Source organism: Gymnoscopelus microlampas (assembly GCF_963454915.1).
Source record: "Gymnoscopelus microlampas genome assembly, chromosome: 12".
NCBI classification, from domain to species: Eukaryota; Metazoa; Chordata; class Actinopteri; order Myctophiformes; family Myctophidae; genus Gymnoscopelus; species Gymnoscopelus microlampas.
In genome coordinates this window covers 26,295,489-26,308,189 of record NC_139949.1, presented here as the reverse complement: position 1 = coordinate 26,308,189, position 12,701 = coordinate 26,295,489, and the positions used below count along the sequence as shown (strand labels likewise).

At 42.0% G+C, this 12,701-nt stretch overlaps 1 protein-coding gene across 2 annotated transcripts in view; it reads right to left on the bottom strand.

Annotated features, from left to right (window-relative positions):
• Positions 1-12,701, bottom strand: part of dscama (Down syndrome cell adhesion molecule a) — a 112,406-nt gene that overhangs the window by 39,078 nt on the left and 60,627 nt on the right. For both annotated transcript variants that reach the window (XM_084074780.1, XM_084074779.1), the window contains exons 4-8: positions 9,869-10,015; positions 7,988-8,266; positions 5,535-5,810; positions 4,836-5,132; positions 2,512-2,787 (exon numbers count right to left, since the gene is read on the bottom strand). In XM_084074780.1, the coding sequence (XP_083930906.1) occupies positions 2,512-2,787; positions 4,836-5,132; positions 5,535-5,810; positions 7,988-8,266; positions 9,869-10,015 (1,275 nt within the window). The remainder of the gene's footprint in view (positions 1-2,511; positions 2,788-4,835; positions 5,133-5,534; positions 5,811-7,987; positions 8,267-9,868; positions 10,016-12,701) is intronic.

Genomic DNA, 12,701 nt, shown 5'->3' with positions numbered 1-12,701 from the left:
GACTAGAGGGTTTAAGTGGTTAAACCTAAACCCTTGTATTAATTGTGATGTATTATTATTATATAATTATATTATGAATTATGTAGCAAAAACATTTTTTTTCCCTCCCGTTTTTCATTTTTGAGACTTAAATAGTTTTCTTTATTTGTCATGTACTGTATGTGGAAAGGGTAGGCAGAATAAGCTAATTAGCCTCAGCCTATACCTTTTTTAGTCATAACTATGTAATATTTATTATTATGGGGCCAGGCTTCCAGCATGGACCCATATTGTTATTCGCATTATTTCCGTTTCTTCTTCTTCTGCCACTTTTGGCAGTTCTGGCTGAACCGTGCAGTCGCTTTTTATGAAACTCGGCCATATGATAGATGGTCATGAAAAACGATCAAAAAATAATTCTCACAATCTTTCGTCAAAAGGTGGCGCTATAGCACTCAATTGAAAAATGCCAACTTTGAACAGGTACAACTCATGCCGTGTTTGACCTACAGCCATGAAACTTCGATGCACACATGCGTCTCCTCATGCTGAACAACTTTCACACTCTGACTTTTGACCTCTGACCTTTAGATCTCCCACCATTTTGAATTATATGAAAAACAGTTAAAACCTATCTCCTCCTGGGATTTTTGAGTAATCTGCACGAAACTTTTTACACATGAACTTTGGACCTATACCAAAAAACGTTTGCAAAATATCTTCCATAAGTGAAAAAATGAAGCTTTAATGAGCCAATGAATATTGCAGTTTTATGACAATTATTCATCTGCCCCTAACACATACATGCAGACTTACCATTCTTTGAAACTTTGCAGAAATGTAAAGGGCCATTCCAAATATCACTGAAACCAATCTGACTCCAATTGGTCAAACGGGGGCGCTATAGCAATTTTTTGAAAATGCAAACTTTAAACAGGCAAAAGTCATGCCTCGTTTGGCCGACAGCCATTAGACCTGCTTACACATGTGCCTTGACTAATGAGGAACACATCTATCACGTTGACCAGTAAGCACCGCCCTTAGATTGTCCGCAATCTTGAGCAGTTTGAAAAACACTTAAACCCAGGATTTTTCAGCTATTTGCGTGAAACTGTATGATCTGTGTGATCTCCTTTTTCACAGGTTCTTGTCTGTTGGTGGCTTCTCGCTTAAATGTGTGCCCCACAACCTGAAGGTCACCAGTTCAAGCCTCACTTGGTGCAGACTTCATCTGAGTTGCATTTCACACAACATGACTATCAATGAATACATCTGCAATTGTTAAAGATAACATGAAATACTTAATTGAGTGTTTTTTACATACAGCTGATCTACAATCTCACAACTTTTCAGATAGCAATGAGAGTATGTTTTTTCAATGTATAACATACTTCATTGTGAAAATAGCCAATGTACAATCTGACAACTTTTAATGGTTTGTGAGCTTGTAGATCGGCTACTTTCACTAATTTTGGTTCTGAGGAGATGTACAATTTCTTCATTGGTAAATGGTTTGTGAACGAGTGATCTTAGTGTTAGTGAAACAGGGGCTTGGGTCATGACAGAAGGCAAGAGTTTGTGATCCTCAACAGACAATATCAGCCTGGACAAAGATATAGCACTATAGGTAGTGTTGCAGCTACCTAAGAGTGCTTCATGACCGTAAGGTTACCGGTTCAAGCCTCACTTGATGCAGACTCATTTAAGTTGAAATGCAAAAAACATGACTCAATCTATTCCGTTTCCATGGCGCTCTCTCTCTCTCTTCAATCTATTCCATTTCCATGTCTTTCTCTTCAATCTATTCCGTTTCCATGTCTCTCTCTCTGTCTCTTCAATCTATTCCATTTGTCTCTCTCTATGTCTCTTCAATCTATTCCATTTGTCTCTCTCTATGTCTCTTCAATCTATTCCGTATCTCTCTCTCTCTCTCTCTCTCTCTCTCTCTCTCTCTCTCTCTCTCTCTCTCTCTCTCTCTCTCTCTCTCTCTCTCTCTCTCTCTCTCTCTCTCTCTCTCTCTCTCTCTCTCTCTCTCTCTCTCTCTCTCTCTCTCTCTCTCTCTCTCTCTCTCTCTCTCTCTCTCTCTCTCTCTCTCTCTCTCTCTCTCTCTCTCTCTCTCTCTCTCTCTCTCTCTCTCTCTCTCTCTCTCTCTCTCTCTGAGGGGTGGCCATAGCTGAGTGGTTAGTGAGCCCGCCTAGGGAGCCAGAGACTCTGGTTGCCCCAGGTACGATTCCAGGCCAGGTCAGCAAATGTGTCGATGAAATGAAATTTGTCCCTGAGCAAGACTCTTAACCCCTAATTGCACACAGGCACTCATTGGAAACAAGACCGCAAGGACTTTCATGAACTGACCTGTTAAAGGAATTATCATTTCTCTCTCCTGGCCCCATATTATCGCTGCTTGCAGCTATATTTGTTGTTGTTTTTATGAGGATGGAGTATATTGTTACATAGTGAACTGATGACCAAAATAAGAAATTGCAAAGTGAAGTGAAAGTTGATTGACAGACTTGCTTGTGGCCCATCGTATACCTTTCACACTGACATGCACACTCTGGTGCGTGGAGAGCTGCGGCTGCACCAACACATTGCACGTGTACTCTCCCTCGTCCACGTCCTTCTGCACGTCGAACAGCTTCAGTGTGCCGTTGTTTTCGAAGGCCCGCTGACGATGGTTGTACGGCAGCAGGTTGGAGTCCTTGTACCACTTGATGGAGTAGTAAGGGTAGCCAATGACGCGACAGTGGATGTACATGTCCCGCCCAGCGATGGCAGTGAGGTTCTTCATTGGTCGTATGCTGGCAGGCCCTTAAAAAGTCGCAAATGGAGAAAACACCTCTCTTAAAATGGTTTTGAGGCATGGTGAGCCGTGGAAAAGCATTGTGTTGTGTACTGTAAGTGTCTTGCGTGTTTCAGAAACACTGCAAGTTTATTGTGCCTTGATTCATTTTGATAAGTCGAGAAATAAACCATTCAATCCGGGAACGCATCTGTGTCATTTTAGCTTTGAGCTATAACCATTATTTTATACTTTGGCTATTCAAAAATAGCAGATCTACAAGCTCGGCACTCGGTGCCGTGCTATGAGCTTGTACAGTAGATCTGCTATTTAAAAAAAATCTTGAACATCTGTGCAAATCTTTGAATACATATACTTTTTTAAACAACATTTTTAACTCAAATCTTTGCTTATTGAGGTCCCTGGAACAAAATATTTTACAAATGTTCGCTTTACAAAATATATATTCAAAGATTTGCACACATTTTCACGATTTAAACAAATCTACAGATCTACAAGCTCATAGCGCGGCACCGAGTGCCGAGCTTGTATATATGCTATTTTTGAACAGCCGAAGACATCTAAAATGACACAGATGCGTTCCCGGATTGAATGAGTAACTATCACAATCTGGGATTCCCAGAGTACTAGTAGCTATCTTCCCACCTCGTTCTCATCATCCAAAGCAAAATTATCACATCCAAGTATCTCCCTGTGCCTCAAATCAATTCCAGCGAGCAAAGTAACAGAGATGCATCAATCCTTTTTTCCCCCCTTCATATTCCTTCAACTCACTCTCCATAACCAAATTTGCATCTTGCCTCGTCAGTGACGTGGAGGGGGGCTTATTCCTGGATGAATTAGGTGGAGCGTGTACCCTTCCATTTGAGTCTGAAGTGAATATTACCTAGTGCTCCCCACCTCTTCTGCGTCGGCCACGATTACCTCTGACAAGCATTAGAGCGGAATGTTCCCTCGCTCCCCCCACTCACGAACCTATTATCAAAACCATTACTCATGTTCCCCGCACTCGCTCACGCACACTCATGCAAAACCAACAGAATAAACCAATAGGCTTCCATGGCACCACATCCATGACGCTTATCAGAGAAAATGGACTATTAGGCTTTCTTTTATGAATGTACCGCAGAGGACAGTTTTACTGGGCTCTGTAGTGTACTTTGAGCACAGGCACATCCAGGGAGTTTGCTACCCTCTTTAGCACGATTAAGGAGCCAACGACGTGAGGAAGCAGTCATTACACTTTGTCTGCAAATGGCACCTGTGGAGATTTATCTTCATTGCTTGGCTGCGTTCAGCAAATCACGGACCCTCACTTAAGAAGCTACGGAATCGCCCTGTTTAGCTTTAACAACATGCAAGAATGAACACAATCAAATTACGCACATCAGTATACAGCAAGTACCCTTCGCTCCGCAACGCAGAAATGATAATGGCATTGACTCTGAAGAGGGGTGGGAGGGGTAGGGGTGGGGGGCTAGAGTGCCCCAGTATTACTGCTACACAACAATGGCAATCCAGCCAACCATCTCCCTGTAGAGAACAGATAGCTCCAGAGTCATACACGAGTACTAACTGTAAATCACCCTAATGGCGTCCCAATATAAAGCTATCAGCAGGTGTTAGGAAGGAAGCAGGGCGTTAGATAGGTTAATGTTGACATCGGTGACTGATGATAGGTGGGGCCACTCCAGGAGCCTGCAGAACCTCCTGCCCTATTCGGAATATGAAAATAAGGCCAGCACGTCTCTTTTGTCTGACACATAGACTAGCAGCATGTCTGTCTTGGATCTCCTGTATCTCTAGATTCTTCTCGTATATAACTAGTTTCTATATCACTCGATTCTTCTATATCACTAGTTTCTATATCAATTCGAATTTCACTGTTTATCTCCTGCTGGGGTAACTGCTATCCACACCTGAAACATTTATTTTCTGTATAGTAAAGAGTAAAGACATGGAGACCCCTGTTACTGAAGTGCAAAACGAATCAAGACACAGTGGATGTGCATATGTATATGTGATGGTGTGCTGGAAGAGCTGATCTGACAAGCACCTCTTACGTTTATTCGCGCCTGGTAGGAGACGGTCCCGGCTGAGTTGTTGCAGATGCAGCGGTAGACGCCTCCGTCGGGGACCTGGGTCTGGCTGATGTTGAGGTGGCTGACCACATGGCCCTCCGAGTTGGTGAAGTGGGAGATGCGGTGGCGGCTGTCCCGCACCACGGGCTCGTCGTCCAGGGTCCACGTCACCCGGGGCTCGGGCGTACCCTTCACTGTGCATGCCAGCGACACAAACTCATTGATGTTGAAGACCTTCTCGCTGAACGAGGACAGGATCTTGGGTGTGCCGTCTGGAAGGTTAAAGACCGGGTTGTATTGTGCCGAGCAAAACATATTGTGTACAATTATGATGTGCATTAAAAATATTCTACATTAAATAATCTGAATAACACACCGCAGTACGTTAATATCCCTTACATACCAACGGCTAAGGAGTATGGGGAAGCTTAAATGGTTTCTTCTCTGGATCCACAACACTATTGATTACCTCTAACCTCTTTATATTGGTGCATGGCCATGGGAGACAGATGCAGTTACTATGCTGACGCAGCTATGCAAACCTCTTTCACATAATCTAATAAGAGGGGCTTGGGCTGGGCTGCACAGCAGCAATCATTAGCACATGCACATACTCTCTAAACACGTACATGCAAACGGCCACAAAAAACATGCTTCTTATTTCAGGTGCTGACCTTCCAGGATGACCTGAACAAAATCCTGAGCAGACATCTTGCCGTGCCTGGCAAAGCACTGGTAAGCTCCTCCGTCACTCTTGGCCATGCCGCCCATTACCAGGTTCTCCCGGTTCTGGCCTGTCATGCGAACACTGTTCCCCGGGTAGATGAGCTCTCCATTGCGGTACCAGGACATCTGGTACTCCTCAGAGCCAGTCACACTGCAGGACAGCGACACCTGGCTCCCCACACTGCCCTTCACCTTCCGTGGGCTCACCACTGCCTTCAGATGCTCTGGATGGGGTGGAATGTGGTTGAGATTTAAGTGGCTGATTTCCACAGTAATACTAGCATTGCCTGGCATAAAAATTATCATTGTGAGATGCATTACAGTAGTGTTTTTTTTAGCTCTGCCTGGACCACTAATTCGAACAAGGACCTAGAAGAAATAATGTATTTATTTATTATTATTATTATTATACGCATTGTGAGCTTATAGATCGGCCATTGTTGTGATACATTTAGTTGAACATTAGCTGAAACATTTTATTCCCACACTATGCCTATTTATTCAAAACGTTTCTTAAATTTAATGGACATTTTTAAACATTTAAAAAAGAAATCCCATGGACCACCTATAATTACCACACTGGTTGAGAAACATTACATGCACTACAGTATCAGAACAAATGTTTCTTTTTAGGCTTTCTTTTTTAATCCTTCCAATCAGTGATTGACACCAGCTGCAGCTGCTCTCAGTGTCTCTCCTTCAATCACTGAATTTACATCAGCTGCTGCTGCTGAGTTGCTGCTGAGTTGCTGCTGCGCTCTGTGCCTTGCTTTCAAAATAAAAGTTCATTCCTTATATGGCTTTAAAGGTGCAGTGAAATGAAAAATATGTTTTTCACACGTTTAGAGCATATCCGTGGTCATCATTTGGGCATACCTAACAATGGATGCCAAAGAAATTGAAAAAAAAACATTTTTGTGTATTTTTATATCTAAAGTCCCTAAAAAGCCAATCTTAAAGGACAACTTTGTTTTTTTTACAACCAAGGTTCATATTTTAGCTTGTAATTAAAGTAAATAAAAGATGAGTGTTATTTCTTTTTCATGTAATGCTTTCTATAGTTTTAGCAATTTTTGCAATGTTTTTTTTACAGTGGGCGGGGGCATTCTGTCCGGTGGCTAAATATGCCTTTTTTACACCATAAAAAAGGTCCTGTGGTCTTTGATGGCCAGATGTGAGTTATTGGGGGCTAGAAGAGCTACTGTAAATAATAATAAAGAAAACACCAGGTTATTGTGTAAAAAAATACATATTTAGCCACCGGACAGAATGCCCCCACCCACTGTAAAAAAGATCGCAAACATTGATAAAACTATAGAAAGCAGTACATTTTTAATTTTTAACACTCATCTTTTATTTACTTTAATAACAATCTAAAACATAAACCTTGGTTGTAAAAAAACAAAGTTGTCCTTTAATTACTTCCTGTAAACGAAAACGTGCTGCGTGATGACATAACGCAGCCTTCATGAATATAAATGAATCTTGATTACATGCACCTGTTTGATTCCCATAGCTGCACGTTCTTCAAACACAGCTGATTTTAATTACAGAGCTACTCCGTTTTGAATCTCATTGAAGATGACATCCAGACAGTGCAGTGTCGGCCCTATGGGGGGGCATTGGGGGGCAATGCCCCCCCAGATTAGACTTTGTGCCCCCCCAGTTCAGATTGGCCAGATGTTTTTATTTTTTTAATTTTTTTCAAGCAGCGCAGCGCAGCGCAGCGCAGTATAGCCTGCCTTTTTTTTCTCCCGCTGTGGAGTCTGTGCCTGTGGAGATGCAATGCCGACATTACATTAAAGACATTATAGGCCTAATGCTGTAATTGTATTTGTTGTTGGTGCATATAGGGGCAAGGTAAATGAACCGAATTAACCGAAATAGAGTTACAAAACACCCCAAAAAAGTAAAATATCCATCCAATAACCGAAAAAAATCGCGCGCCGGCGCGCACGGGTCCCTCACGCACGCGCGCTGCGCGCGCGTGCGTGAGGGACAGGCAGGTGCCCCCCCTAGAATAATTAATGCCCCCCTGCTTATTACTGTCTGCAGCCGGCACTGAGACAGTGTATTACTCATTTTAAACTTAATCTGCACACTAAAATTTGTATCTGAAAACATTATAGGTTAGAAATAAGCCAGGTAGTAGCAAACGTGCTTCCCTGGCCGTCTCTCTCTCACTTGTAAACAAACACTAGCCGTGTTGCGCACGGCTGAAGTGATTGAGATTCCAACGTCCCATAGCCTGAAGGGATGGGACCTTCTGATTGGTTTAGAGTCGGTTGAGACGACGTTTCAGACTGAACCTTCAAAATAAAATGACCAAAAATGTCACTGCACTGCATCTTTAACAGCACAATGCCAATATTAAGATCTACCACAAAAAGTCACCGCTGACCTTTGACGAGGAGCCTGCCAGCAACCTCAGCATTGCCGTAGCTGTTCCAGACCTCACATACATATGTCCCTGTGTCACTAGGCTGGGCCCTTTCTATCAGCAGGCCCGTCACACTCTGTCTGAAGCGCGAGTCAGGCTCCAGTGGACGGTTGTCCTTCAGCCAGCGGTACTTGGGTGCCGGGTGACCGGAGGCCTTGCAGGGTAACTCCACCCGATGGGACGCCATCACCTCACGGCGCTCAAAGCTGTCCAGGATGTGGGGCGCTGAGTTGGCTGGGTCTGGAAGGTACAGGTTCATTATGTTATGTGTTCATTATGAAGAGAACTTCTGTAGCTTGTGTCACAAGTTTGACAGTGTCTCTTACTTAGTTTGTTGTTAAAATATTGTTTGAATATCCCGTTATCACAGTCTGCGGTGTGTGTGTGTGTGTGTGTGTGTGTGTGTGTGTGTGTGTGTGTGTGTGTGTGTGTGTGTGTGTGTGTGTGTGTGTGTGTGTGTGGTTTGTGCACAAACCCCCAGCACATTAGCATGTTCACCCACAAAATGTATTTAGAATTGTGATGTAACAAGGCTAGACATAACCACCATTCTGTAACTGATTTTAATTGTGCCGGGGAGATTTTTGTTGGTGTCCCCATGCAGCCCTTCCCCCAAAATGTCTTTGCACAGCTGTGCTTATGACCCTTGTCACATGTCAACCCCTCTTTCTATCACCCATCTTTACTGTCACTATTTATTGAATTCAAATACTCTTGAAAAAATATTGAAACATAACATTATTATGGTATCTTCTTTTTTTCTCTATCATTTTAGTGTCCTTCTATACCCATTCTGTACCCAGAATTGCTGCTGTTTATCTCATCTGGATAGAACATGGCAGAAAGCAGTCTCCTCATGCTTCAGTTTCACAGCTTTCTTATTTCAATTTCAGTTGGGATTCAGGTCAGGTATCCACCCTTCTGATTTACTGGATGATGTAACAAGCCGAGATACTGTACCATTTATCCACATATTCACATTTTCACATTAAGGCCTGGATTACTCTTTAGGAAGAATTAGCACTTGCATGTCGTTTGCTGTCGGGCAGAAACCTTGTAACTCCATTTTTCAACATGTCATTTTTTTTTTGTAAATGAATGGCCTACTTCATCATACAAGAGTGTTGCACAAAAAGTGTCATGATGCAACGTGTTGTGAGATTGTAGATCAGCTATTTTCACTATTAATTAAAAAAAATAATAATAATAATAAAAAAGGAACAGTTTTGGACATACAAGAACGATATTAAGGGCAGCAGTCAAATATTATACTTTTAATCCACTACAATTATTTGTAAACTTTAGTTACTAGTTACTTAACCTAGATATAAAGGATTATATTATAAAACATACATCAACCACTTTAGCCCCGTTTTATTTTACTTATTTATTTTAATATTTTTATTAGGGAATTCAGTTTAGGGTTCACAGACAGGTGCATAATATATGCATGAACAGCTGTATTTATATCCCTCTTTTATTTTTTTTACCCGGCATCGTCTCTGTATATAAAACAAACAAAAAAAGAAAGAAAAGAAAAAGGAAAACAAAAGAGAAAGAGGGAAGGAACAAGGGGAGGGGGAAGTAGGTAGGGGGGAGCCCTGTTTTATACATAGGCTATTTGAAAATAATCTTGTAGATCGGCTATTTAAAAAGAAAAATTGTACTTATATTTTGATGCCATACTTTTGTACTTTTACTCAAGTAACATCTTGAACACAGGCCTTTTACTTGTAACAGAGTATTTCTACATGATGGTATTGATACTTTTACTTAAGCAAGAAAATCAAGTACTTTTTCCACCACTGCCCGGCAGTGAAGATATACTGCTTTCCCTCTTACCTGAGACTATGAGGCGGGCACTATTGCTCTGTCGGGTGTCTCCTGAGTAGCGGTGGCGCGTCATGCATCTGTAGTTGTACAACCCGTCCTCCATTTGCACATCTAGGATGTACAGGGCTCCCGTGGAGGTGATGAGAAACCGTGACACTGCAAAAGAACACACACAAACACCTCCACATGAGCAAAAGCACAGTGCTGGAATTTACGGTACAAGTTGTAACACACAGCAGAATCAGAAGAATCATCTTTATTGTCACATCACAGGTATAAAATTATTTTTTTCCGCGTGCGCTTCATCGTTTGTAGTTTTTGTGAGAAGAAAGACGGTAGAGCAGGAAACGTAAGAGAAAAGAAAAGAACAGAACACAGGATACAAACGGGTCAAATAATCAACGATGTATACAGTGAATATATACTGTACATACACACACAGTGTGTGTAGTAGCAGGTACGTACATGATGTTTAGAATATTAGCATGATATGCAGCCGTATACATAACATGCTTCCCTGCAGGCGAGGTTAAAGAAAGTAGCAGCAGGTACAGTGTTCTTAAGGTGCAGTTCAATAGACTATAGGGAAGGTGCTAACCACATATTCACAAAAGTAAATCCACCTCAGGTATAAAAAAATAAATAATAATAATTACCAAAACTGAAAATCTAAATACCAACGATATAAAGTACGTCATATGTCACTCTACAGGGGGGAAAAGGCATTCTACAGTCCGATTGTGCAAAGACAAAGGGTATTATGTTTCTCTGTTTTTATACACTGGGATTGCTTGGAGGGGGGAAAAAGCCATATAATCCAATATTGGAGTCACTTAGCAAATATTTGCAAGTCAAGTGAGGTATGCGGCCCTGTGCGATTGTAGTCACCAAACATCTGCTGCAGCCCATTTAGCTCAGCACAGCTCTGAGCCACTGTGACAAGTCTGTGTGTTGTGTGGCTCTGTAACACAGCTCATTATCATGTAGCTCATCGTTCTCCTCTCTCTCTCAGGGGGAACACACTCTCTCTCTCTCTCTCTCTCTCTCTCTCTCTCTCTCCTCTCTCTCCTCTCTCTCTCTCTCTCTCTCTCTCTGTCTATCTGTCTTTTTCTCTCTTTCTGTTTCTCTCACTTGCTCTCCTCCAGACTAAAGCAGAGGGAGCCGGGGATCACAGAGTGCTTTGATAAGGCATCGTTGCACAGGTCGGATGTGCTAATATCATGCTAATGTCATGCTAATTTGCGGGACCACATGGAGCAGAGAGAGGTGGTTGGCATTTTATGAGAAGTGATGTCTTATATGGCAAGTGGCTGCTGGGGTATTCCTGTGTCACTGATGATGGAAAAGCCCATTTGGGATGCACTCAAATGGCTCTTCTGTACGGTGGAATGACTCTGGAAGAGGTGCATAATATAGGCAGGGAATTCATAGTGTACACTGTATAGGGTCTTAAATAAGTCTCATTCAGTTTTTTTCCTGCCATGACAGCTCCATGCAGATTGAGTCATTCTGTACCAGCTCTCCTGTACAACAGCAGGCACAGACTGTAATCATGACCATTACAACGATAAAAGCTCAAACCGGCACATTGGAAATAACTATTCTTAATCATTTAAACAGCCAAACAATTTACATAAGTGTAAAACATTTTTTGTGGAACCATAAAATGTCTATAACGTTTTAAACCCCTAGTGGAATGAAATCTATTCTGAAGTCAGAATCTGAAAATATCCCTCTGTGTGCTTTCGCTTTTGACCTTTGCAATTTCCCCAGTTCTCTACATACAGTAGGAGATTCATATCCAAGCCTTATGCCTGATGTACTGTATACTAAGCTGTGCACTGGTGTCTCGCACCGAAAATAGCCAGTCTACAAGCTCAAAATGTGTTGCGCTGTGATGCGCTGTGAGCTTGTAGATCGGCTATTTTCGGTTCAGAAATTATGCACAACCAATCATGATGTGCAATAAATCAGGCTTTACCTTTCTGGTTTCTAGGTTTGGCACAGAATCACTATGGTTCACAGATTGTACCGTTGATTGGAATGTCTTAGCCAATAGGAATAACTTATACATTCTCAAATTGAGCGATGTTCTATGAATATTTGTTCTATATTATAGTATTGTACATTGGCACAGACAAATGCTGCAACCACAGAGAGAGAGAGAGAGAGAGAGAGAGAGAGAGAGAGAGAGAGAGAGATATGAGGGGAGTGAGGCTGCAGCTTTGGAGAGCAAGTGATGACCTAGTTAGGAACGAAAACCCGTGGATTTGATATCCTAAAGGAGGTTTCAGCTTGTGGGCTACTGTAGATGTGTGTATAACAGACAACTACTGGTCAAATAACATGTGAGAGACAGGTAAAGTACACACAATCACATAATGTGTGTGTATTTACAGTATTTACAATAGGCTTTGCACACTGTGTGTGTGTGTGTGTGTGTGTGTGTGTGTGTGTGTGTGTGTGTGTGTGTGTGTGTGTGTGTGTGTGTGTGTGTGTGTGTGTGTGTGTGTGTGTGTGTGCACGTGCGTACGTACGTGCACACGCCTGTGCGAGCAAGTGCACACCTGTCCAAGGTGTGTACTGTGTACTCTTCACCTACTACATTATGTATAATATGATATTATTAATGTTTTTATATACATTTAACCACATAAACCCTCTATACTTACAGTAGTAAACTGGACCTGAGTTTGCTTACTTTTTCCATCTACACAAAATCTCTTTGCCCAAAATAGCTGATCTACAAGCTCACAACACATCGCATTGTGACGCGTTGTGAGCTTGTAGATTGGCAATTTGGCTAATGTTCCCGCCAAAATATGGATGCTGGGCTTCAAGT